The following is a 27,997-nucleotide window of genomic DNA, read 5'->3' as shown; positions in this document are numbered from 1 at the left end:
CGCAGGGGAAACAATGATCGATAATAAAGAGTCTGGTTGGTCATATCGTTTATCTTGAGTGGGGGTTGAACTGGATGGCCTTAAGGGGACCCCTTCCATGAAAAGCGAGCTTAGCTACTTGCAAGGCACTTCCTAAACCTTGTCTTTTCTTCAAGACCCCTTCAAATCCCTCATCCTCCCCAGAGTGCGCGCACACACACACACCCAATCCAATTTTAACACATTGGCTTCGTTCCTTTTTAAAAACCAAGATGTCTTTTATTAAAAGTCTTATCCAAATTCCATTAACAAAAAGGAGATATTATATATATATTATATATATATAATAAGAGGGCCCAAAATTCTGAAAGGGGGAGGGTGGGAGGGCAATATGATTTATGGGGGGGGGGTGTTAAAGTTTTCTGGGCTGAAAACTTCTGCAAAACTAGGGGCTAAAAAAACAACACACATCGGCCAGGAATTGGGGGGGGAGAGAGAGGAAAACTTTTTAAAAAAATCACAGCTCTGAACTCGAGAGGCGTTGTGAAGGGTTTGTGCCCAAAGGGTTTTCCTAACCAGGTTTGTACGCCGCTGTGCCACAAAACTAAAATTTTGAGTAAAAAAAAATGGCAGAATTCTTCTTTCGCTTCGAGTGAGGCTTCCCCCCCGCCCGGTGTGCCATCTTCCTGTGGTGGGCCTGGCCCCATGGGGACCACGGCCTCACACGCCCGTTTGGAGCCCCCCCACCCCACCCCCAACTGTCTGGGCTCTTCGGGGGGGAGGGTGGGGTAGGCGGACCGGACACAGATCAGCAAGGAATACATGGCGGAAGCAGACAAAATAAAAACACGACAGCAAGCGACCCACAATTCCACGCGTTAAACACACTTTGGAGAGACACCCCCCACCCCACCGTGCCAAGGAGGGTCTCGCATCCAGAACTCACATGTTGAGGGTCGCAGCTGCACCCATGCACCTCGCTCGGCCTCGTTTCCAGACGGGTGCATCTTCATTACACACAGACACACACGCACACACCCGTTCCCGGGGCAGCGGGAGGGGCCACGGCGGACTTGAAACCTTCAGCTGGGAGTCGCCGTGTCCGAATGCATCCAAGTTCAAGGCGCTCGGGAGTGGGAAGAGAAGCCCCAAATCGCTTGCGGGTTCATCAAACCTCGTATCTGGGGAGCCTTTGGTTGCAAATACCTCATATCTTTGGGGGGAAGGAAGGGGGACGGAAAGCTAACCCCCAAAAAAAACCACCAAATAAAAATACCCAACTTTCTCTCCTGAAACACCTCTCCTTTTTCTACATCTTTTAAAAAAATATATACTGTGGGTGTTCGCAGCCATACAAAAGAGCCGGGGGGTGTCAGCAGAAGGGGTGGGGGGTGGAGAAGGGAATTTGTCACAGTCCTCACAAAGGGGGGGCAACGGTTTTGAAGGCTGGGAAAAGTCAAGAGTCCGCCAAAAACACGGATTGGCCTGCAAAGAAGCCGAGGAGGAGGAGGAGGAAGAGGAGGGGCGAGAGGCCTCAGTCGTCGTCTTCATCCTCGTCTTCGTCCGGTTCTTCCTCGGGGTCTCGTTTCCGCTTCTCGCCCTGCTTGACCTCTGCAAGAAAAGGAGACCAAAGGGTGTGTGTGAGAGAGGTTGGACGAGGTGGAAAACCGGCCTCCTGTCTCTGTGTGATGACCCGGAGTGTAACCCAAGCGTAACAAAATCTAAAACGTAACTAAATGTTCTTTAATGCCCCCAACTTGGCCCCACTGTTCAATAATTCTCAGTTGGAGATAAAATGTACTCAAAAAATATTCAAAAGAAAGCAATACAGTCCGAACTTAATGAGCAGATAGAGGTAAAATAAAAAACCAAAACAAACTACAATGAAGGAAATTCCACAATGGACCAGGATAAGTATTTACCAACTTCAAAGAGATAACAAGGCAGAGTCTGTTGGAAGGACACCAAACAAGATAACTTCAGCCCAAAATAACACATGCTTTTGCTTCTGGCAACGCTATCGTCTCTCTTATATACTATTCCTCCCAGCTGCAGCCAATGAGGGGATCATGGCCGCTTCCTCTCTCGTAAGCCAAGTTGTTTCCTTCTCCGTTCCTCCTTGCATGCCCTAGGATGAACAGAGGATGGGCCCCAACCGTCCTCTGCCCTTCCCCAGCCTCCTCCACAACCTCCGGAGCCATCCCTCCACTCCCTGTCGGCTGTTCCTCCTCTCTCTCAGAGTCCAATTCTAACAAGGACGTGACACTCTGCTCCCAAGGGCGTCCTTCTCTCTTCCCGGCATTCCAGGGTCCTTGGTGGGCCTGAGATCAGCGTCCAATGAATCTAACCGATGTAAATCTTTTTAAAACCACCGTTTAGAGTATGTTGGCTGAACCAATGCGTGGTTGGTCTAAGGGGGCTGCCAGAAAGAAGAGGCAAGTCAAGCTATTCTCCAAAGCACTGGACGGCAGGACAAGAAGCAATGGATGGAAACTGACCAAGGAGAGAAACAACTTAGAACTAAGAAGGAACTTCCTAACAGGAAGGACAGTTAGCCAGTGGAACTGCTTACCACCAGAAGTTGCAAGTGCTTCATCACTGGGGTTTTTAAAGAAGAGACTAGATAGTCACTTGTGAAAAATGGTATAGGGTTTCCTGCCTGAGCATGGGACTGACCAGATCCCTGAGGTCCCTTCCAACTGTTTGTTTTGTTATCCATCAAATCTTGGTTAAAATAATAGTTTTGACACCGGATGTCGGATGTCGCCAGAGGACTGCTTAGCTAATAATAATCCTCTTTTAATGACTGCGTGATTCCTTGCGTGGTGCAATCTGAGTGTATTAATAGCCGGACGCTATTCCTGTCACCAGTGCAGAGTTTTGTTCAGCAGCTACATTCTCAGGGTGCCCAGAGACAGAAATATCTGCTGCTGCCACTACCACTACCTAGGATTGAACTCACAGCCTCCTGAGGCGAGAGTTCCACCCCACCACTCCCTTAGGTATGGCTAATAAAGAAGCTTTACAAGTAAGAGCTGAAGGTCCGGTCAGAGCTGAAGAAGCTTCTTGGATGAGAAGTGAAACGTCTTCCAAGAAAAACACAAGGAAGTCCAGTTGCCTCCAGAAAAAGCTCCTTTGGGACTTCACTTCCCAGAATTCCCCTGGCAGCAGTGCAACCTGGTGGGCAAGCATTAGTTGGCTGGGAATTCTGGGAGTCGCAGTCCACCCACCTTGAACCTGCCAAGGTTGAAAAACGCTGGCCTAGAAGATGGATCTCCAAAGGATCCCCTCCCCACCCAATCCGAGACGTGATTCTCAGCCATGGAAGTTAGAACAATATACCCACCAGCTTCTTCATCCTCATCCTCGTCCTCGTCTCCGTCATCCTCATCATCTTCGTCCTGAAGGAGGGACAAATTAGGATTACTTGTGGTTCGCCTGGTGTATTTCTTGGACCATGGATTCTTTCATCGCAACAAATCTTTTTTTTTTTTTTAAACAAGTTTTATTAATTTTCAAAACACACAAGTCATCATTATCCATTACATATTTAAACCTTTTTCCATTATAAATTTAACAAGTCAGATGAACTATAATTCTGTTTTAAACCATTTCCATATAAACATACAAAAACCTCTTATCCATTTTCTCTTTATTTCTCTTTACTCTTATTCCATTTTATTATTATTATTTCATCTATTTCTTTCTGACTTAGTTACCATTACTCTCATTCTATATTTCTGCAAGGTTTCATTAATTCTCCCAAAAAAAAAAACATATATACACAACACACAAACCATAAAAAAATCTTTTGGAAAGTAACTTGGACCCAGGTATCTCTTTCTTCATGGACTTTCACTATATTCATGCTCATATTACATATCATTACTTATTTTATTTACCATTCTAAGTCTTCTATATTAACTTCTCCCCATATTTCACTCTTTTTAATTCTATCTTAATTAATCATCTTAATTTGAGTCATTATATTTGTATCTTTTGTCCATTCTTTATTGTACCTTTGTCTCATTCTTTATAAAAAAAAAAAAAGAAATTTCTCCTGAAATCACCAATCAGAGTATGATGCCTTTCTATCTCCCCACTAAATTAATCAAGTTAATCTTTAAAATAACACCCAATACCCAATCCGATTTTGCTTGGTACATTCTAACTGAATAATACATCCAGAATAATTAAATACATAGTTAAACAATAAATCTAAATATTAAAAACAAATACTATAATAAAAATTTTATAATAACATCCATTCCGTGATCTTGTTAAACTCTTTAATTGAAGCTCAATATTCTAAATCTCCCCTCATATTATTAAATTTTAAAACCAATCATTATTAACATTTCAACATTTTAATCTCTTATCAACTCTTAAACCATTTAAGTTTTCTATTTGTAATACAATACTACAATATCATCTTATGTACCTTGCAAAATCTCTTTGCAAAAATTATACTTATCCTTTATCCCTAAAAAGATTCCTTTTTCCCATTTAATTTCAAAACTTTGTAGCTTTTCTCCACCTTTTCCCTTTCTTTCTTCTCCCAACAAACCTTTCTACCCCCTTCTTCTAGCCTCTGCCTTACTGGCTTCCTTCTCTGTTGTATTCCTCTTCCCTTTTGTTTACCATCATTATATTGATTTTGCACCTTATTTTTCCCTTTCTTAAATGTTTTTTTAAATCTTAAGTCCTTTATTTCTCTTCCTTTCCCTCTTCCTTCCCTCTTGGTCGAGTTCTGAGATTTATTAAAGATGGCTTCCTCTCCTTCTGCTGTCTTCATCTGTTGCAATGTTTGTTGATAGTTAATGAGCGCCATTTCCAAAAAAGGCAGGCTTCTTTCAAACCAGCTTTACCATTTTTTTGCTTGCTCATAGTCCCTTCTCAGTTCCTCAATAGAAGGAGCCATTATAAATCTTTTCTTTTCTTTTCTCTTACAACAACCAAAATATTCCAAAGGAAAAGTAAAACAATCCCAAAGTTATCAATCAGTCCAAACCAAGACAGAGTTCCCACTCTCTCCTCCTAGGGTAGTATCAATCAGAAAAAAAGAAAGTCCAAATCTATTTCTTAAAATCTTATTGCAATATATTTTAGTCTTTCAATCCTTAAGGCATCTCCTCCAACAAAGTCTTAGCATACAAATATTTTTTTAGTCCTCTCTTTTCCCACTCATCGCTTAGAGCCAGTTTTCACCTAAAAAAAAATAGGTTTCTTAATATTCACTTTTATTCCGTAGAAAAGAGGGTAAGCTATCCTTTCAGCACCATCAAACTGCCGCTTTTTCCTCTTCTCGAAGGTATCATTCAGAAAGTCATACTTTTCAGGAATTTTGTTAAATATGTCTTAGAGTCCTAGGAACCAAGAAAAACTTTCTCCTTTCAAGCACTTTCTCCACTTCCTCCTGCGCATTCTTACCCGGCTGCCAGCTTCTTTGTGGCGGCCATTATGGACCGCCGCTGCACCGTCCTGGGAAAAGGGGTTCTGCCGGCCGGGAGGGGTCTGCAACACCCCAAACCCCTCTCCGGATCCCCTTACCTTCAGCTGCCCCTGCAGGGCAGCTTCTAGCTCTGTATCCGTCCGGATCGGAGCCCCAAAAACGGCTAGCGCGGCAGGGATCGCGCAGCTTCGCAAATCCCTGCCGCTCGCGAAGCCGACAAACCGGAAGTCCCATCGCAACAAATCTTGTTAAAAAGAACTCTTGCTAATGTTTTTAGCAAGATCGGTTGCAATGAAAGAACAAGTCTTGGCAGCTGCCTTGCCCTGATGATCTTGGGTGTACAAATCAACCTGTCACCATGGAGACAACTGCACAGAAGATGGGATGTTACGACTCACCTCATCATCACCCCCGTTCTCATCATCCTCGCCGTCCAGGTCATCTTCGTCATCTAATTCTTCATCTTCTTCCTCCTCTTCTTCCTCCTCCTCCTCATCTTCTACAAGGAAAAGACCACCCTCAGCATCAGAGACTGGTACACAATTCCAGCCAGTCCCCAACTTACAAACAGCAGTTCAACAAAGTTACAACGGCATTGAAAAAAGGTGACTTATGTCCATTTTTCACTTGATTGTTGCAAGATTCCACACGGTCACCTGGTCAATGTTCAGATGATTGGCCACTGGCTCATGTTTATGATGGTGGCCGTGTCCCATGAACCTCTTTTGTGAACTTCTGACACTTAACCATATTACGAACTTAACAGCTGGATCAACCTCCAAACAGGCTTACTACGGCCTTGAAAGAGACAACAATTTTCTAACACATCCCAACCTGCTGTCTGAGAGTTGGAAGAAAGTCAGAAAAGTCGACACTGCAGTCGCATGATCGAAGCCCCGCTCCCGGGCCGGACTACTCACCGTCTCCATTCTCGTCGTACTCATCGTCCAGCCCATCGGCGTCCGGGTCCGAGTCGGGGGCTTCTTTGTAGCCGAACCCATCAAGATGGATCAGCTGAGGCAAGAGCGTGAAGATGCTCTCACGGTAGTTGATCAGCTTCGTCACCTCGCAGTTGGAGAGGTCGAGATTCCGCAGGTTGGGCAGCTTTTTCTGCAGCGGGGGAAGGGAGAGGACTACATGTAGAATGGGATGTCAAACTCAAAGCCTGCGGACTGGATCTGGACTACGGGGTGCTTAGATCTGGCCAGTGGGGCCGCCATGGAAACAATGAAAGACCAGCCTGTGGTGCCTCTGCCAGCGTAAACGGAGCTCAGGACCATGTGAGTTTTCACTGGCAGAGGGCTTAGGCTGCTACAAGCGCCCCCGACACAGGTGTCATCAAGCTGGCCACATCCACCCCGCCCTCCCAAGGTCTAACACAACCTTGAGGCAGCCCTCAATGAAATCGAGTTTGACACCCTGCTGTAGGTTACTGGATTCAGAAAAATACAGATTGGGGGGGTAGTGTTCATTCAGTGCCTGTTTCAAGTTACAACGGCACTGAAAAAAAAACAACTTAGGACCGTTTTTCACTCTTACGACCGTTGCAGCATCCTTTAACCTTCTGACGAGTAAAGTCAATGGGAAAACCAAACTCACTTAACAACTGGGATAAGAAAGGTTCTAAAAGGGAGCAAAAACTCACTTAACAAATGTTTCCCTTATCGGCAGAAATTATGGGCTCAATTGAGGTTGTAAGTTGAGAACTACTGGTAAATTTGAAGCGCCGCCCCACCTGTTTGGAGCTCAAATCATTTCACGCATCTTGCCACACACATCTCTCGCTCGCCATTCGGTGTGACCAGACCAACAAACTCACCAAAGGTTCCAACGTGCTGATCTCTTTGATTTTATTCCCACTGAGGTTCAACTGCGTCAAATTTGGTGTTTTTTCTGCGAGGACTTCCAGCCCACCCGAAATACGATTGTCGCTCAACTCCAGCTGCCAAAAAAAAAAAAAAAAGCAAAACATCTAACAGCGGCTCCAGATACGCCGTAACAAAAACAGAGACAACAGCCCTCTTCTCCTTCCGTGTGGGTTACAGAAGGCGGCCATATTCCCCATCACAAAGACCCTTTGGAAGCAGAATTGGGGGGGGCTCCTCTTAGAGAAACAGAAAAACAACTCTATTATGCAATTCTGCTAATCCTTCAACTCTCCCAGATTCCAAGCTCTGGGCTGTTAAGAATGACACTTCATTTTTAAAACAACTAAATAAAATGAGATACAAAAATAAAAATATATAGTGAACTAAATAAAAATGTACAATAAAGATATATAATAAAGGAAAATTAATATAAAATAAAATACACACACACACACAATTTTTGCGCAGCCACTCCTGCCGGCCCTGCCCCCAGGTGCTCACCTTCCGGAGTTTGTTAAGCTTGGGAAGGTTCGAGATGGAGTGAAGGTGGACGTTGATCATGCTCAGGAATTCGAGGTTTTCAAAGTCTGAGGAGAGCCCGCTGATCTTGCCATCGTCCGAGCAGCAGCTGTCCAGCACCAGCTCCTTCACCTAGGAAAGAATGACACATCCACGCTGCCCTTTAAAGTCTGGCTCCCAGAATTCCACTGGGCAAACAGCTAGGGAATTCTGGGGGATGTGGTCTCATGTATTTTTTTTTGGCGGGGGGTGGGGGTGGGGAGGTTCAGGCAGCTCCCTCAAATCTCCTGGAAGTAACAGAACAGGCCGTCCTCGACCTTACAACAGTTCGTTTAGTGACCGTTCAAAAACACTGAAAAGAGTCAGGATCACTTATGACTGTTGTAGCACCCCTGTGGTCACGTGATCAAAAATTCAGATGTTTTTGGAAAAAAGAAGCAAGAAGAAACAGCTCGGGAGTATTTGGATTACTTGGTGATCTCTGGATTTTTGGTTATTGCATTTGAATGACTAAAATCAATCGGGTGGTTGTTTAAAAGTGTTTTAAAATGGCAGTACTTTTGGATGAATTGAAAATGGAACTTAAAAAGTACAAAGAAGATACACAAGAAGGGATAGGTTCTTTTGGCTTCGTATTTCAATTCTTAGAAATGGAGATCTCGAACTATGAGAAACAACAAGAAATGCCTGCAGAACAAGAAGACTGGGACAAAGAAGAAGCCATCTTGAATGAACAAGTAATTTTATGTGGGGGAAAAAAAGGAAAGGGGGGGGGGGAAAGAGAATGCAAAGGTTAAGATTTGAAAAAACAACCAAGAAAAGGAAGCATAGTTTGAAAAATAAGTATAATATTATAAAGCAACAGAAGAGGGGAATACAGAAGAGAGAATTAGAAGTAGAGAGACAAGGGGGTAAAAAGGGGAGGGAGAAGAAGGAAGGGAAGAAGGAAAGGAAAAGAAGTTATAAAGGACAGAAACAAGATATGGAGAAACAGGGCCTATTTAGAGATAATGGGTGAAAATTTAATTGAAAAAGGGATTCTGCAAAGGTACATAAGATAGTATTGTTATATTAGAAATAGAAATAATTTTAGACAATATGAAACAAGGTATGATTAAAATGATGGATAAAATAGTTATTGTAATCTAGTGAAATGTTTGTTAATAAATGAAATAAAATGAATGAGAGAATTGAATTAGGAAAGGATGGGAACATTTTAATTAAAAAAAATTAATTACGGAAAGCTTATAAGTGTTCTCAAGGAGTATATTTAATTGAAAAGAAATGTTAAAGTTGTTAAGACTCTAATGAATATGAATGATAGAACTGAATTGGAATGGAATGAGTGTTTTAATTACATATATTTAGAATCACTTTTTAAGAATATAGTGCATATTTTAAAAATGTACCAAGCAGAATTCGATTGGAAGTTATTATATTGAATGTTATAACCTCAAGGTATATTGAAGCTTAAATAAGAGTTGAATGTATAAAATTAAAATATATAAAAGTGTCATACTCCAATTAATAACTACAGGAGAAAATTCGTTTAATGAGAAAATAAAATATGAAATTGAAACAGGACAAAAGTATAAATATAATGATTTGAATTAAGATGAGATAATTAAAATAAAATTGAGAAAATTAAGAGGAGAAATAGATTAGAAATAGAAATAATTATGTAGAAAATGTAAAACAGCAATAAGATATGGAATAGAACATAAAAGTGAGCATGAAATTGAGTTTGTCTGTATTAAGAAGTGTAACCCAGGACCATGTTATTTTCAAAAAAAATATGTTTTATTTGTATTGTTTTTTTTTTGTGAAAACCCAAATAATTTTTTTTTAAAAAAAAATTCAGATGTTTGATGTGTCAGCGTTCCAGCGACTGGCATGCGCTTATGACGGTTGCAGTATCTCAAGGTCACGCGATCCCTTTTTGCGACCTTCCAACAATTAAAAGTCAATGGGGGAAGCCAGATTAACTGTGTTAACTGCAGTGAGTTACTTAACAGTGGCAAAAAAGGTCATTAAAATGGTGCAAAGTTCACTTAACCACTGTCTTGCAACAGAAATGTTGGGCTCCGTTGTGGTCATAAGTTAAGGACTGGTTTCCCGAAAATACAACCTACTCCAAAAGTAAGTCCTAGCTTGATTTTTACACGTGCACCCAATATAAGCCCTATCCACAAAATAAGCCCTAATTAAGACTCCACCCACTCCATGGGTAAAAATTAAGCTGGGGGGTCACTGAAAAAAAAAAGTAGTTATGGCAGCACCCCCGTGGCCATGCAATGAAAATTCAGGCACTTGGCACAATCAGCGTATATTTACAACAGTTTCAGCACCTCAGAGTCGTCACTGGACCACCATTTGAAACCTTTCCACAAGCCAAGTCCATGTGGGAAGCCAGGTTCACTTTAATGACCACCTGAGCTACTTAACAATGGCAGTGATTCGCTTAACCATGGCAAAGAAGGTCGCAAAATCAGGGGCAATGCCTGAGACCTCTCCGGCCCCACTTCCCCCAATTCTTTAAGATCCAGTCAGGACGAGGTAGCCTCTCGCTTTAGCCCACTCGCAAATGTGTCACTATTTACCACAAATGTGACACTATTCACACAACCATCCATCTTTTACAGTGCGTCCTCTGGTACCAATATGCACAGAATGACATGGTAGTTGGAAATACCTCCGCCTGCATTGGGCAAAAACTATATGAATGTATCATTTTATTAAAAGTTTCTAATTAAAATAATAAAATGAGGACAGAGATGCTGATACAATTTAATAGTTTTCTTTGAATAGATTTAACATCTATATCCACAGCAGACAAGATAGTCAGGAACATCATGAGGTAAATCTAAACTGTATACAGAACACACAGAAGGAAAAGGGGGGGGGGGAAGGAAACTACCCCTTTTCACCCACAGCAACCAATGACAGCACAGATTGCCTCATGCATGAGCAGACAAGATAGTCGGGAACACAAGAACATCATGAGGAAACCTAAACAGAGGTCCCCCAAACTTGGCAACTTTAAGACTTGTAAACTTCAACTCCAGAATTCCTGAGCTAACATGACTGGAGGAGGAATTCTGGAAGGAGAAAGTCCACAAGTCTGAAAGTTGCCAAGTTTGGAGACCTCTGATCTAAACTGTATACAGAACACACAAAAGGAAAAGGCGGGAAAAAAGGGAAACTCCCCCTTTTCACCACAGCAACCAATCACAACACAGATTGCCTCATGCATGAGCAGACAAGATAGTCAGGAACATCATGAGGTAAATCTAAACTGTATACAGAACACACAAAAGGAAAAGGCGGGAAAAAAGGGAAACTCCCACTTTTCACCACAGCAACCAATCACAACACAGATTGCCTCATGCATGAGCAGACAAGATAGTCAGGAACATCATGAGGTCAATCTAAATAGTATACAGAACACACAGAAGAAAAAAGCAGGAAAAAAAGGGGGGGAAACACTTTACATCCACAGCAACCAATCACAGCGCAGATTGCCTCATGCATGAGTCAGCATTAACTAATCAAGTAGTAACGGTGTGTTCTGGTCCATTGTACACTTTACCGTTCTGGCTAGTAAATTAAATAGCCTTACCAGATGAGATGAGCTGCCTCACTGAGTAGCCTCAGATAAGCCTTTTACAAAGGAGCCTACTCTGCAAGCTTGTTGTGAGGCCTTTGCCGAGACAAGCAACTGGCTCCAAATAGCCGCCTGCTTTTGCAAAGGAAATAGACATCCATTCTGGGAAGCATGAAAAGTTGTTTTTTTTTTAAAAAAAAAAAAACCAGCCCTTCTTTCTACAGCCGTGTAGCAAATATTTTGGAGTGTGCAAGATTGGCAATCAACATGCTAAGTTTGAACCATGGTTAAAAATTTCCCCTCCTGTCAAGTTAGTGACCGCAAGTATAGTTCTCGGCTTCCAACTGTTCATTTAGCGTAGTGACCATATTCAAAGTTATAGCAAGCCCTGAAATAAGTGACTTGTGACAATTTTTCACACTGATGACCATTGCTGCACTCCAACCGTCGCATGATCCAAATTCAGACGCTCGGCCACTGGTTCGTATTTATGGACAAGTTGCAATTGTCTTCTGATCCTCTTTTGTGACCCTCTGACAAGCAAAATCAACGCAGGAAGCCAGTTTCACTGAACAACCGTTTCCTTGACTCAAAAACTGCAGTGACTCATTTAACAACTGTGGCAAGGAAGGTCATAAAATGGGGCAAAACACGCTTAAAAACGAGCCTGCTGAGCAACAGAAATTCTGGGCTCCTCAATTGTGGCAGTTAAGTCAGGAAGTACTTGTAGTTCCAGGGCTTGGACGAAGCGAGAAACAGGAATAAACCCCTAACCGTGCGCAGACTGAGTCCCAAAGGGGACCCCAGAGTTAGAAAGGCAGGGTTTTTCCAGTGCTGCCCTTGGAAATCCCTTTGATTCATCAATATTCGGAGGAACCATGAGGACTAGACCCAAAGGTGCTTTTTTTTTCAAGAGGCAGCTGGACTTTCGAGAAGTTTCGCTTCTCATCCAAGAAGCTTCTTCAGTTCTGACTGGATGGCACGGGAAGGGATTTGTATTCCTTGCAGACATCTGGTCATTTGCATCCTTTTAGAGGGTTGTTGAAGACAATCCTCTAAACCAGGGGTGGCAAACTCGTGGCCTTGGGTGTGTCACACGCTGGCCACACCCACTTTAGCAAAGGGGGGTGTGTAAAAAAGTGGTGGTACTTCACATGACCACATGAGTTTAAAACCCCCTTGCTCGTAAAAGGACACAAACGATCAGCAAGGAGTACAAATCCTTCCATCCCCACAATTCTGTCAGAGCTGAAGAAGCTTCCTGGATGAGAAAGCGATACGCCTTTAAAAAAATATATGAAATATATAAAAGGCTTGCTTACACACACACACGCCCACGCCCTGCCACAACCGGCTTTTCAAGCTGCCTGACCTGGAGGCCTCGGGACTGGCTCCACGCAGGCCCGTCTTCCTGAAAGTGCCCGAGCTTGGCGCTGGCTCAGAGCAGCTGCGTGGCACACAAGCCCAGCCTGATCTCATGCGTCTGGCAGCGCAACAGCAATGCAGCCCAACCGGCAAGGCCAGCAAACCGCATTCTTTCGCCATGCCTGACCCTGCAGTTTTTCTTCTCTCTGCGCAGGCCGAGGCAGGCTCTCCGGGGGCATGCATGGATGAATGCCAGCAAGCAGAAGGATTGTGGCATGTGCCCAGCAGGGCTGGATGGATGGGCTGCCCCCCCAGAGCTGGGCAACCCCAGACGGGGAAGGGTCTCGTGATGGGAAAGCAAGTGGATGTGATTCCTGGGGAATATTTGATCCACCCTTCATTGAGGGGCCACACGAAGCACAGAAACGACGTTTTCACTCCCAGCAAAATCCCAGCAGGCCGAACATATTCAAGGTAGCCCTCAACTTACGAACAGCTCATTTTGTGATCGAAGTTACAACGGCGCCGGAAAAAGTGACCCATGGCCATTTCTCACGTTTATGACCTCTGCAGTATCCCCCATGGTCGCATCATTCAAGATCCAGACCACTTGGTGTAACACCAGTTCATATTTATGCCGGTCGTGGTGTGCCGGAATCCACTTTTTGCCAACTCCTGACAATCGGGAAGCCAGACTCACGTTAACAACCATCTTACTAACTAAACTACATGCAGGATGCCCTCAAGAACTTGCGGCAAGGAAGTTTAGTAAAATGGAGTGAAATTCAACTGATCTCACTTAGCAACAGGAATTTTGGGCTCTGTGGTTAAGTCGAGGACTATCCATACCTGATGGTGAACTTATGGCACTTCTGCTGGCATGCGAGAGGTCGCCCGGAAGAGCTTCACTGGGCATGCACGCCCCCCCCCGCCAGCCAACTGATTGCTGGTTATCTGCCGCGCATGCGTGGGGGAGACACGCAAATGGGAGACATACGCACATGCGCAGAGGCATGTGGGGGTTGCATGCACAGAGGCGTGCAGGGGGGTCATATGTGCATGGGGGCGGGGAGTTGCACATGCATTGCATCATGGGTGCAGGCATGCAGAGAGAGCGCACATGCGCACACTTTTGGCACGCAACGTGGAAAAGGTTAGCCATCATTGATCTATGCCTAGGTTAAAAAAAAATCAGGAGGCATCTGGTGGTACCTTTTCCGACTCTCAAATGTTGTTACAAAGCAAGCAAACACCTTTTTTTTTGCTAGCACAGACTAAGGTAACTCTCCTCTTTCCAATCAAGTTCTAAACTTCAGGTTGAATTGAGGCTCTTCCAATAATCTACCTCTTAGCCTGCTGGCCTTACCACTTGCCTGGACAGGCCCACCTTTGCATGCACCAGTGGTGCGCCAAACGAAAAAAGACACACAAATACTACACCTCTCACCATCTTTACCTCACTGCGTTTTACTGCTCGATATAAAGTACTGGTTTATACACCATTCCTTAATCGGATGCTAAATTCCTACACAGAACAATAAGCTCTGTAAGGCCTTGGTAAGAGCATGTTTGGAATAGGGCATCCAGTTTTGGTCAACACTCTATAAAAAAAGATGTTGAAACTTTGGAAAAAGTGCAGAGAAAAGCAACTAAGAGGATTAGGCAGCTGGAGGCTAAAATATACAAGAACGGTTGCAGGATTTGGGTCTGTCTAGAGAAAAGAAGGACGAGGGGTGATACGATAGAAATATTCCAGTATTTGAAGGCAAGACAACAATGGATGGAGACTAATCCAGGGAGAGAAGCAATCTGGAGAAACTTCCTAACAAGTGAGGATAATTCACCAGTGGAACTGCCTGCCACCAGAAGTTGTGGGTGTGCTCCATCGCTGGAGGCTTGTAAGAAGAGACTGGGCAGTCACTTGTCTGAAGTGGGTCTAAGGTCTGCTGCTTGAGCAGGGGGCTGGACTAGAAGACCTCCAAGGTCCCTTCCAACTCGGATGACGATTTCGCAACACCAAAATCCTTCAAAATAATAAACACCAGGAACCCTAACCCAAATATCAGGACTGAGTTGTTTAGAGTACATTCTAGGTACATTTCCACTAATTTCAAGCACATTTCCCAGTGGTGAAAGGTTTGCAGATTTTCAGCAACGTAAGACTTTGGAGAAAAGTTTGGTTCTGCCCAATTTTCTCTCTGATTTGAAGCCCTCCCGTTTTTCTCATAACACGACTCTGGGTGGGGTACATGTTGTCCCATCAAGAGGACTAGAATCTTGAGTCCCAGAGGTGTAAAGGGCTGATATACCCAAGGGGAGGGGCATACCGTGTTATCAAAATAATAATAATAATAATAATAATAATAATAATAATAATAATAATAATAATAATAATAATAATAATAATAATAATAATAATCTGAAAATATCTGGGCTTTTACAGCAATTTGGTGCAGCATATCGCACAAGCAAAACCACTTCTGTTTTACAGGGAAATCCCAGAGATCTAAAAACAATTTATTTTTAGAGACAAAATCCAAAGTGCAAAGGCTTAAATCACTCATCAGGTACAATGCTGTATGGAAGGATCAATAATTTCTTCTGTAGCCTCCGTTTAGCCTGCGCTTTTCTGAACATAACAACTTCCCTAAACGAACATTTTGTGCAAGCCACCAAACGGAGTTCCATAAGGTCTACAAACTTGGATTTCTACGGTTGCAGAGTACCGAAGCAAGGGACCTTGGGTTTTTTTCTGCAAAAAAAGGGACAACTCTCAGATGGGCGTTGAAATTTGCTACAGTTGAGGGTCAACTGTGGACTAGAATGGTGTTCAAGCAAAAGGAAGAAAAAACTTTGCAACACACACAAAAATGTCCCCAACCGGGCTGCAAAATGGATGATCCTTTTGCTTTAAGGAATGTCAACACCTGCGGCACCAAACTTACAATTTGTTGGCTTTAAGCCCCCCCCCCCCCCAAAAAAAAAAATAGGTCTTGGTCACCACCTCTGAGTTGGGAGACTTTGTCTGGGCCCCTTTAGGAAGAAAGCCACCAGGGGAAATAAGGTGGCTGGGTCCTGCTCTTTTTCTAAAAGACAAAAGGACCCCCCTTTCCTCTCTTCCCCCACCCCACCCCAAATTCTGGGTTAACTGACCACGGGATAAAAAGCATCACACAGGAACGGCAGTGAGATACATAAGATTACCCTAAGATTTCCCGTGTAAGATTTTGTCTCTTTCTGGCCAAGATACTCTTAATCTTACATGGGAAAACACACATGACATACATACACATATATATATCTACACACACACACACATATATATATACATACACATAGATACATACACACACACACAAAAGTTGGGTGGGAAAGCAGAGCCACCCTTTTGGCAAAACACAGGGGGGGCTCATTTCCCTCCCTCCCCCAATTTGGCAGCATTTTTCTCCGTTCCCCGGCTGGCTCTTGATGGGGAGGGGGGCATGTTTTCTGAACTGAGCCCCTGCCACCCCCCAAATTTGCAAAGGTAACTGACTCCATTCTCCACCTATCCCGGGGAAAAGCAATCCTTGAATCAAATCTTACTTTGATCCAAAATTGTACTGAAATATTTCCCTCTCCTATCTTTCTCCCTTTCCTTCCCTCTCCTCTCTCCCTCCATCCGTCCCTCCTCTCTGCTTTCTCTCATCTCACTCTCTATCTTTCTCTCTCCTTGTCTTTCTCTCTCTCTTATCTCCTTCTTTCTCATCTCCCCTCTCTCCTTTGGCAAAGAGGATCTTTCAGGAAAAGCCAAACCATATTTAAGCTTTTAGTTATCTTTTTCTCCCCCCCACAACCTCTCCCTTTTATTGGTATTTTTATTCGGCTGCTTTGAAAGCACAGGTAGTCCTGTAGTTTCTTTGGTGACCAACCATTACAGCGGGACTCCAAAAAAAAAAAAAAAAAAAGTGACTTATGACAAGTTTTTCCACCCTTGGTACTTGGGCAGCATATTCCCCCCCCCCCCCCACCAAATACCCTGTGGTCATGTTGACCTGCATTCAGGGGCTTGACAATTGGTTCCTAGTTACCACGGTTGCAGAGTTGGAGGAGGAGAGAGAGAAGCTGGGGATTCGTTTAACACAGGGGTCCCCAAACCTGGCCACTCCAGCTGGCTGGAGGATTCTGGGAGTTGAAGTCCACAAGTCCTAAAGTGGCCAGGTTTGGGGACCTCTGCTTTAAAGAGATGTTACTAACCCATCAACTGCAGTGACTCACAACAGGGGGGGGAAGGGACGACCCCATTTAATAAATGCCTCACTTAACAGGAATCTTGGCCTCGATTGTGGCAGTTAAGCATAGGATTTCCTGCCCAAGGGAGACCAAGGCCTCACATCACGCACCGGAAATAAAAGGTTGGATTCCATCCCCCTGCTGCTTCGCTGATGGTGCCCTGGGGACGCCCCCCTCCCCCCATTATCATTCAAATGCGGCCATGCTGGAAGCCCCCCCCCCCATTTTTCTTCTCCCAACCCAGCCTTGCAAAGAGTAAAGGAATCTCAACCCTTCCTCACCATTCAACCCAGAGCTGAAGAAGCTTCTTGGAGGAAAAGCAAAACGCCTTCAAAACAAAAAGTCCAGTTTGTCCTTTTTTTCGGGGGAGGGGGGGAGAAAAGGGACCTGGATGGCTGAGAATCCTCCATAGACTACAAGCCCCAGAATTCCTCGCGGGAGGGAGAGAGAGAGAGAGAGAGCGAGGGTGATGGCCGCCCGGCTAGGCGGCTTCTGCAGCAGCGAGGCCCGCCCGGGGCTCCTTTACAAGCCCTTTCAGGTTCATCTGGAGCTCGGGAGCCCCACACACAAGCCGCACCCCATGCAACCTTCCTTCTCCACCCCCCCCCCCACCGGCTTTCCAGGGCAGAAGGCCGCTTGCAAGGAGGCGCCCGCGGGCGGAATCCCAAGCCGGGCCCGGTGGGGGGAAAGGAGGTGAGGATTTCCCCTTGCAGCGAGGCCGCCCCCCAGAATCCAAAGTGGGGTGGATGTGCAATGCAAAGGGGGATCCCCTCCTCAGGCAGCATCCTCTGCAAAAGCCACGCGAGGGGCGAACCTTTGCAAAACCCCAGATTCCCTTTTTTGGGGGAGGGGGCACTGCAAAGACTCGGATCCCACCATGCATATCGCCTTCCCCCACTGTTCTCTCCATTTTGGTAAACCCCCAAAAAAACACCCACGTGGACGAGACACGCAGCCAACACGGTCCTTTTCCAACACCCCCTTTTCTCTCCCTCCCCACGACGAGATCTCTCCAAACTTCCCCACACCACCTTCCCGGCCTTTTTCCCTTTTTTTTTGGCGGGGTGGGGGTCGTCCCTTTCTTCTCTCTCGCGGGGAGGGACGAGTGCAAAAAGGACGGGGGTGGAAATTGACCCCCACCCACCCCCTTCCCGACCCCCAGGCCCAACGTGGAGCCCGATGCCCACGTGCGCGACTCCCCCGCCTTTATTGCGGGGGTGGAAGGAAACGATCGGGGGAAGGGTGGGGGCGCATTTCACCAGCCATGTGCGCGGGGTCCCGGGTCTGGCCATGGGGGCGTCTGGACGGGGGGGGGGCCTTCCAGGGTCTTTGGGGAGATCGGGGGAGGGAGACCCTCCTGGGTGTAAAGAGGGGCTAGGGCAGCCCCTCCATCTCCCAACCCCCAGGAGGGGAGGCCTCCCGCGCGAGCCTCCAACATGTCTGCCGGGCACACGTGTGTGCAAGCGTGGGGAGGGGGAAGGAGAAGGCGACCCCCCCACCCAATCCCTCAAAGCCGGCCTTCTTCACCTCGGCGGGCATCTTGTTGCGCAGCTCCAGGGTCCTCCATGGCTCAGCGACGCTCTCCTACCGGGCTCCCCCCGCGCCCGCAGCCAGCCAGCCAAACGCACAACGGCCTACCGCGTCCCTGCTCGGGAGCGAAGTGGAGGCCGGCGCCGCCGACGCCGCCCCTTATATAGTGCCGGAAACAAAGGGCGGGGCGGGGGTGGCGGAGGAGCCGGAAGAGGAGGAGTCTCGTCGCGGCGGCGGGTCGATGGCGACGCCGGAAGAGGCGGGGCGTCGCCGTGAGGAAAATATCCCACCCTTCCATTCACTCGAGCCCGGCCTGGTGGCTCGGCTCGAGCTGAGGAGGCGGAGCTTCGTCGTCGCCGGGGGAATCTCCCGCGCGGGATCCGCCGCCTGAGGAGATCCTTTCCCCCATTCTCTAAGTGGCCCTTCTTTTCTTTAGACTACATCAGAGATCCCCAAACGTGGCTGAGGAATTCTGGGAGTTGAAGTCCACAAGCCTTACAGGGGCCACGTTTGAGGACCTCTGGACTAGATATATGTAATTCCTGCAACTTTGTTTTAGCCTCCAGTCCCATCATCACATTTTTTTTTGTAATATGGTGACCAAAGCTGGATGCAACATTCCAGGTGTAGCCTTACTAAGGCTTTGCAAAGCGGTGCTAAGACTCCCACTTGATTTTGAGGAGTTGCCTTTCATCTGAGTAATTTATAGAGATAGGAGTATGAACTTGGGGTGTGAAGTTAGTAGCATGTGGGTTGTAGGCTTTTTATCTTTTCAGAGGTTTTACCAGTGTACAAGGAACAAAAAAGGGGGAAAGGCCAGCTTTAAAGTGTGGCTAAAGGAGTGGTGTCAAAGGGAAGGCTCGGTTTTTTATTAGTCATGATGCCTGCAGCTGGTCCAAGGAAAAACTATAAAAGTCAACGCTGGAAGCAAAATAACATGCCCTCAGAGGAATTAGTAATCCAAAAAATTCTACATTGTGCTGAAATGGATAAATTTGCGTTAAAATTAAAGGATAAAGAAGAGTCAGAGTATTATGAAGTTTGGGATATTTGGTATAAATGGTTGAATAATAGAAATAAGAACAGAGAAATACGACTTCAGCAATAACAGACTGCTCAGTGTCTGGAATCCTCTACCTGACTGTGGTTTCTTCCCCAAACCCCAAAAACTTTAACCTTAGACTGTCTACTATTGACCTCACCCCTTTCCTAAGAGGTCTGTAGTGCCTACCGTCCCTGTCCTACTGTTTCTTTTATTTTTCTTATATGTATCCATGTATTCGTACCTATGTTTTTACTTATACCTATTATCTTGTAAGCTATTGACAAAAATAAATTAAAAAAATAAATAAAAAATATAAGAAAACTATAAATGTGTATGAATGTATACAAAGGTATATACCAGATATACTCGACTATAAGTCGACCGAATATAAGCCGAGGCACCTAATTTTACACAAAAAACTGGGAAAACTTATTGACTCGAGTATAAGCCGAGGTGGGAAATGCAGCAGCTACTGGTAAATTTCAAAAATAAAAATAATTAATTTGGGAAACGATCTCACTATCATGAAAGGTTTAATTGATTCACTAACCCAAAAGTAGATGATGATGATGACAGCGGAGGCAGGAGTCACTCTCTTCCCCTCCCTCGGAGGCCCCTGAGTCAGGAGTCACTACCGCCGGCGTGGCCCCAGTCCCGCCGCTCGGGAAGGGAAAGGCAAAGCGCTTTTTGCCTTTCCCTTCCCGGCTGGGGTTGTTGGGAGTCGCTGCCGCCGGAGGCCGCGACTCCACACCATTTTTTCAGAGGGGAATCTGACCTCGAGTATAAGCCGGGGGATTTTTTCAGCACAAAATGGGCTGAAAAACTAGGCTTATACTCGAGTATATACAGTAGGTATGAGATTGTGTTATAATGTTACCACAGCGTTAAGATTTGTAAAATGTGAAAAGGAACAAATTAAAAAGAAAAACTGCAAAAGAGATGGTTTGCATCCATCAAAGAAAGGGACTGAGTTACTTGGCATTAAATTCACAGACTTTCTGGATAAACATTTAAACTGAACAGCTGGGACAGAGAATTAATTGATAACAGAACCTTTCTGTCCTGCACCCTTTCAAAGATCCTGCACAGCTGGGGAACTGCCAGAGTACTGGAAAAGAGCTGATGTAGTTTCCATCTTTAAAAGGGGGGAATAGATTCAGGAAACTATCAGCCTGACCTCAGTACTAGGCAAGATTCTGGAAAATATAATCAAGCAACACCTAGAAGCAAACAAAGTAGTAACAAAAAGCCAACGTGAGTTTGTTAAAAACAGGTCATGCCAGACTAATCTTATTGCATTCTTTAGTGACAAAATTGGTTGACCAGAGGAATGCTGTTGATATAACTTACTTGGACTTCAGTAAGGCATTTGATAAATTGGACCATAACTAAGTAGAAAAATGTGGGTTAGACAGCATCACCACCAGATGAATTCATAACTGGCTGACCAACCACACTCAACGTGTAGTTCTCAATGGAACTGCGTCTGTATGGAGGGAAGTATGCAGGGAGTACCCCAAGGCTCTGTTTTAGGCCCAGGACATCTTCATCAACGATTTGGACAGGGATAAATGGGGAACTCATCCAATTTGCAGATGACACCAAGCTGGCAGGAATAGCCAACACTCCAGAAGATGAGCTTAAGATCCAGAAGGACCTTGACACTTGAACATTGGGTGCTATCTAACAAAATGAAATTCAATGGTGAAAAAAGGCTCTACATTTAGGCAAAAAAAAACAAATGCACAGGTACAGTATAGGTGGTACCTTGCTCAATAGTAGTGTCATGCCCGATGGAATCTGATTCGGAGGGGGAGGTCGAACAGCTGACAGGGAGTGGGAATGTGGCTCCACTGGAAGCCACACTGTGGAAGAAACTGGGGAAGGGCAAAGTCCGGCTGGGCAGAGCAGGGAAGAGGTAGAACAAGGGAGAGCGAATTCAGAGGAAGACCCAGGCCCACTTCTTCATCCTAGGGCACACAGGGAGGAATGGAGAAGGGAGCAATGTGGGTTGCTACATGGCTTACGTGGAGGAAAGGGCCCTGATTCCCTTAATTAGCTGCAGCTGGGAAGTGTTTAAAAAGGGAAGCTGCACGCAGCAAATTGTTGGGAGCAAATCGTGAACTTACCTGGTATAGTTGTGGCTTATCTGTGTTCCTGGTGTCTTGCCATGCTTTCAAGTCTAAAATTCTTTCTCCTGTCCTGTCAATTACTGCAGCTTGGTTTGTTTGGACTTTTAGTCTGTACGTACCTTGGACTGAATTTTTTGGAGTCAAAGGCTGTTCCTGGGAGTTTTTCTCCAGCCGAAGGACATTGGGGGCAAACTTGGAGGTATTAAAGAGAGTTGCTTATTTGACTGTGTTGCCTTTGGGTCATCACAAGTAGTAACTGTGAGAGGGATCTCAGAGTCTTAGTGGACAACCATTTAAATATGAGCCAGCAATGTGCAGCAGCTGCTGCAAAAAAAAAAAAAAAAAAAATCCGACAGTTCTAGGCTGCATAGAGAGATATAATCAAGATCACATGAAGGGTTAATACCACTTTATAAGGCCACACTTGGAATACTGCATTCAGTTCTGGTCGCCACGATGTAAAAAAAAAAAATGTTGAGACTCTGAGTGCAGAGAAGAGCAACCAGGATGATGAGGGGACTGGAGGCCAAAACATATAAAGAACGGTTGCAAGAACTGGGTATGTTTAGTTCAATGAAAAGGACTAGGGGAGACATGATGGTAGTGTTCCAGTATCTCAGGGGCTGCCCCAAAGAAGGGAGTCAGGATATGCTGCAAAGCACCTATAGCAGGGGTCCCCAACGCCGGTCCGCGGACCGGTACCGGGCGCGGAACAACCCTTACTGGGCCGCTGGTTGCTGGGCGCCGCCATCTTTTTTTTGGTAAAAAGCGCTTCTGGTGAGCTTTTCCGGGTAGAAAGCTCACGGAGTGCTGTTTCGTCATAAAGATGGCGCGCCAGCGCCGATGAGCTTTTCCGGGTAGAAAGCCATTTCTACCCGAAAAGCTCACCAGAAGCGCGATGCCGCCATCTTTTATGACAACAGCGCCTCGTGACGCCACCGGAAGCGCCTTTTCGTAAAAAGATGGCGCCCAGTTGACGCTTGGCACCGGGTCGCGCGCCCAGCTGATGTCGGAACCGGGCCGCGGCGTCGAAAAGGTTGGGGATCCCTGACCTATAGGCAGCATAAGAAGCAACAGATGGAAATTAATCAACGAGAAAAGCAACCGAGAACTAAGGAGGAATTTCCTGACAGTGAGAACAATTAATCAGTGGAACAACTTGCTTCCAGAAGTTGTGAATGTTCCAACACTGAAAGTTTTTAAAAAGGAGTTGGATAACCATTTGTCTGAAGTGGTATAGGGTGGTGTCCTGCCAAGGCAAGGGGTTGGACTAGAAGACCTCCAAGATCCCTTCCAACTGTTATTCTATTCTATATTGAAGAGTCCTGGGCCTATGACAGAACCTTGTGGTACCCCACTGCTCATTCCCCTCCCACGTACATGTAGTCCCATTAAGGACTACACATTAAGTGTTCCTTAAAGCAGGGCTCTCCAATCTTGGCAACTTTAACAAGGAAAAATGGATGGAAACTAATCAAGGAGAGAAGCAACCTGGAATTAAGGAGAAACTTCTTTTTTTAGTATATGTTTTATTTTTATTCATACATTTTGAATACAGTGTATGTCAGGGCATACCATTTACAAGAAAGCAAAGAGAAAAAACAAACAGAAATATCAACACATATACTAATGATAGTGTAACAAAATACTGAATTTCTTTGTATTAGCTTATTTATAGTTCTAATTATATCAACATATTTATAATTGTATTTAACTCTTTGTATTTAATTCTTACATAACATTTTTTCTTCAACTAATTTCTACCTCTTATCTCTAACCACTCGCAAAATCTGTTCCATATTAGGTAATATTCTGTGTCTTCCTCTATTTTTAATGTCAATCTATCCATCTCTGCAGTCTAGTATTTTCCAAATTACATAATCATTCTCGTTGTTCCAATATTGTGCCAATGCAATCCTGGCATCCAAAAGCGAAACGTCTTCAAAAGAAAACACAAGAAAAGTCCAGCAGCCTCCTGAAAAAAAGCATCTTTGGGACAACCATGACCTGGAGGACTGAGAACCTCTAGAGACATCTGGTGGCAAGGGGGCAAAAATGTCACAGTCTGCAGCAGATCCAACTAACACACAAGAAAGCAATTCTGCAGGATTCATCTATGAGACACCTCTTTATATACAATACCATACAGTAGAAATCAGCATACAAAATCAGGAACGCAGAAGCAATATTATACACAGGATCGTAATACAGAGGACGACATACTAGAGGCAAATCAACAGAAGGAAGGGAAGCAGAAAGCAATTCGAGGGTGAGACCTAGTCTCACTGTATTCAAGATCCAGGTGTCCGTTGTGGTTGCTTCCCATTGATTGGCAAATAGGCTTAAGCGACCTCCAATGGGAGGGTTGGACCTGTCTCCACTTGGGAGCGGCAAAAGAGGCGACTGCCTGTGCCACGAAATAATCACTTGCCTAAAAAGTATTGTCTATTTCTGCCTCTGAACCTGGATCTGTTGGTCTTGGCTGTGGGCGTACACCCCCTGGGGTTGAGGGGTGTCAAACCCCGTGTCTGTGGGCCGAAAGGAAGGCCTACGGAAATAAGGTGAGGGACAGCGATCAACTCTTCTATATAAAGAAGGCAAGACCTTCCTCCAGTCGTTAGTCTCCACCAGAAGGGGCTCTAGTGGAGTTCACTTCCCAGAATTACCCTGGCAGCAGGGGTAAGTGCAACCTGGTGGCAAGCATTAGTTGGCTGGGGAATTCTAGGAGTCAGAGTCCACCCACCTTGAACCTGCCAAGGTTGAAAAACGCTGGCCTAGAAGATGGATCTCCAAGGGATCTCCTCCCCACCCAATCCAAGATGTGATTCTCACCCATGGAAGTTAGAACAATATACCCACCAGCTTCCTCATCTTCGTCCTGAAGGGGGGACAAATTAGGATTACTTGTGGTTCACCTGGCGTATTTCTTGGACCACGGATTCTTTCATCACAACAAATCTTGTTAAAAAGAACTCAGCTGAGATTCACAGAGTTGTTTTTAGCAAGATTTGTTGCTATGAAAGAACAAATCTTGGCAGTTGCCTTGGCCTGACAATCTTGGTGTACAAAGCAACCTGTCACCATGGAGACAATTGTGCAGAAGATGGGATGTTAGAACTCACCTCATCACCACCCCCTTTCTATTGATCCTCGGCGTCCAGGTCATCTTTGTCATCTAATTCTTCATCTTCTACAAGGAAAAGACCACCCCCGGCATCAGAGACTGGTTCACAATTCCTGGCCAGTCACTGACTTACAAACAGCAATTCAACAAAGTTACACCACTGAAAAAGGTAAAATGTCTATTTTTCACATGACCCTTGCAGGATTCCCCAGTCACATGGTCAACATTCAGACGACATTTAACCTTGGTGCTGTCGCAAAATGGGGCAAAACTCACTTAACCAATATTTCAGCCACAGACATTTTGGGCTCAATTGTGGTCATAAGTCAGAATAACAATAACAGAATAATAAGAGTTGGAAGGCACATCTCCACGAATTGAGAGCACAGGCGATTCCTAGAATCAGGTTCCTATGCTACAGGAAGAATCTGTGAATTAAACTCCCAATTAATCTGGAGGTCAAAGGTCAGATGAAATCTCAGGCCTTCGCCAGACAGGGCACAACACTAAGTCATTCCCTTTCCTCCAAAAATAGTCACAGTGAGAGGGACCTTGGAGTCCTAGTGGACCATCACTTGAATGAACCAGCCGTGTGCGACAGCAGTCAAAAAAGCTAAGACAATCCTGGGTTGTCTAAATAGAGGCATAGACAAGATCATATGAATATTAGTACCAGTTTATAAAACTTTAGTAAGGCCACACCTAGAATAACTACATCCAGTTTTGGTCCCCACAATAACAAAAAAAGATGTTGGGACTTTGGAAAAATTGCAGAGAAGAGCAACTAAGATGATTAAAGTCCCAGAGACAAAAACATACGAAGAACGGTTGCAGGAATTGGGTATGTCTAGTCCAGGCATCTGGAACCTTTTAGACCTATTCCCCACAGGAAAAAAACCACCAGGAGCCACAAAACGTGGCTGGGCGTGGCCAACTTGATGTCACTCACTCCCACCCAGTCACATGACCCCCTAGCCATGCCTACCCAGCCACAAAACCCTTCTCTATGTCTCCCCCGTGTATCTCTCTCCCCTTCATCTGACATATCTGTCTTTTCCGTGAGTCTGCCTCCCCAAATAACCACAACAGCATAGACGTCTAAAGCAAGAGTGTCCAACCTTGGCAACTTTAAGACTTGTGGACTTCAACTCCCAGAATTCCTCAGCCAGCTTTGCTGGCTGAGGAATTCTGGGAGTTGAAGTCCACAAGTCTTAAAGTTGCCAAGGTTGGACACCCCTGGTCTAAAGGTTTTGAAAATAGTTGCTGGATCGACCTCCAAGCATCGAAGGAGTCCACCATTTTCTAACACATTCCAACCCGCTCTCTGAGAGTTGACGGAAAGTGAGAAAAGTCGAGACGGCAACCAATCGAAGCCCCACTCCCGGGCCGGACTACTCAGTCTCCATTCTCATCGTCCAGCCCCTCAGCTTCCGGGTCCGAGTCGGGGCTTTCTTTGTCATTGGCGTCAAACCAATCGATAAAGATCAGCTGAGGCAGAAGAGTGAAGATGCTCTTGCTGTAGTTGATCAGCATCATTACCTCACACTTGTAGAGGTTGAGATCATGCAGGTGGAGAAGCCTTTTCTGCAACGTGGAGGGGAGAAAGTGCCCTGATTCAGAGGTGTCGGGGGAGGGGTCTGGTGTTTTCCCACCCCCAAGGCCCACAGCAGTCACATCTCTTCCCTGGGACATATGTGACCTCGGGGAAAACATAACGGGCTTTACTGCTAACAAATTGTAAATGAAAGAGCCCACAGAAGAAAAAGGCAGGAAAAAGGGAAACTCCTTTTCACCACAGCAACCAATCACAGCGCATATTGCCTCATGCCTGAGCAGACAAGATAGGAGCAAACAGAAGCAAAAAGGCGGGAAAAAGGAAAACTCCCCCTTTACTCAGACAGCAACCAATCACAGCGCAGATTGCCTCATGCCTGAGCAGACAAGATAGTCAGGAACGACGTGAGGTAAATCTCAACAGCATGCAGAGCAAACCGAAGCAAAAGGGCGGGAAAAAAGGGAAACTCCCCCTTCTCACCCACAGCACCCAATCACGGCGCAGATTGCCTCAAGCAGGAGGCAGCGCTCACCAATCCACTACATCCTCTGCCAAAGTCACGCGAGGGGCGAACCCTTGCAAAACCCCAGATCCCTTTTTTGGGGGTGGGGAGGTGGGAAAAAAAAGGGGAGGGGCATTTGCTTCATGCAAAACGCCCGGACACCTGTAAAGACTCGGACCCCATCATGCGTATCCCCCACGTTCTCACCCCACCCACCCAGGCGGCGGCATTAAGTTTGCTCGTCAATTCGGACTCCTTCTGCGGGGGTGTGTCCCCCTTCCCCAATGCCATGCTTCAGCGACCCCCCGAACAAAGCCGGATGGTCCCTTCCCAACAGCATCCCATGTCTTTCCCTTCCCCCGCCCCTCCATTTTGTTCCCCCCCAAAAAACAGGCCCACGTGCACGAGACACGCAGCCCGCCAGGTCCTTTTCCAACACCCCCCTTTCTCCCCACCGCGAGATCTCTCCAAACTTCTCTCCCCCCCCCGAAAACCGTCCCGGCCTTTTTTCCTTAAGGCTTATTTTTTCAGGGCGCCCTTCCTTCCCTCTCGCGGGGGAGGGGGCGAGAGCTGGGAGGGGCGCCTGTCGTGCGAAACGGGATGGAGCGGGTGGAAGCTGACCCTCCCTCCCTCCCCTCTCTGGACCTGGAGGGACCCCCAAGCCCCCTCCCCGCCCAGGCCCAACGTGGAGCCCGATCCCCAATTGCGCGGGGAGGGTGGTGAAAGGAAACGGTCGGGGAAGGCGGGCGCATTTCACCGGGGGTCTTTTGGGGGATGAGGGGTCCGGGGTGAGACCCTCCTGGGGGGAGAAGAGGGCAGCCTCCCCATCTCCCGCCCCCGGAGGCTTCCCGCGCGAGCCTCCAACGTGTCCGTGTGCAAGCGTGGGGAGGGGGGGAAGAGAAGGCGACGCCCCCCCCCAATACCCCGCCGCCGGGGGTGGGGGGGTCTCACCTCGGCGGGCTTCTTGTTGCGCAGCTCCAGGGTCAGCCGCTTCTTCCTCTCCATGGCGCGGCGCCGCTCCCCCCCGCAGCCAGCCAAGCGTGCCACAGC

At 46.0% G+C, this 27,997-nt stretch overlaps 1 protein-coding gene across 3 annotated transcripts; it reads right to left on the bottom strand.

Annotated features, from left to right (window-relative positions):
• Nucleotides 1-31: 31 nt before the first annotated feature.
• On the bottom strand, nucleotides 32-27,997 carry LOC148128574 (acidic leucine-rich nuclear phosphoprotein 32 family member D-like). 3 transcript variants are annotated; one of them, XM_087948799.1, is made up of 7 exons: nucleotides 27,899-27,997; nucleotides 7,801-7,950; nucleotides 7,251-7,373; nucleotides 6,352-6,541; nucleotides 5,830-5,930; nucleotides 3,326-3,380; nucleotides 32-1,590 (listed from the first exon to the last, which is right to left on the bottom strand). In XM_087948799.1, exons 1-7 carry the CDS (start codon nucleotides 27,950-27,952, stop codon nucleotides 1,514-1,516), a joined length of 750 nt encoding a protein of 249 aa, XP_087804925.1. In that variant the 5' UTR covers nucleotides 27,953-27,997; the 3' UTR covers nucleotides 32-1,513. The 3 variants fall into 3 exon arrangements, with proteins under 3 accessions (XP_087804925.1, XP_087804926.1, XP_087804927.1); XM_087948800.1 differs by having other exon boundaries at nucleotides 5,830-5,927; XM_087948801.1 differs by lacking the exon at nucleotides 27,899-27,997 and adding an exon at nucleotides 18,587-18,761.

Source organism: Notechis scutatus, unplaced genomic scaffold (genome assembly GCF_049901735.1).
Source record: "Notechis scutatus isolate UNSWTSFEM ecotype Mainland unplaced genomic scaffold, rNotScu1.2 NSCUSCF20, whole genome shotgun sequence".
NCBI classification, from domain to species: Eukaryota; Metazoa; Chordata; class Lepidosauria; order Squamata; family Elapidae; genus Notechis; species Notechis scutatus.
The sequence above is the reverse complement of the archived record's forward strand: the minus strand, read 5'-3'. Positions and strand labels throughout refer to the sequence as shown.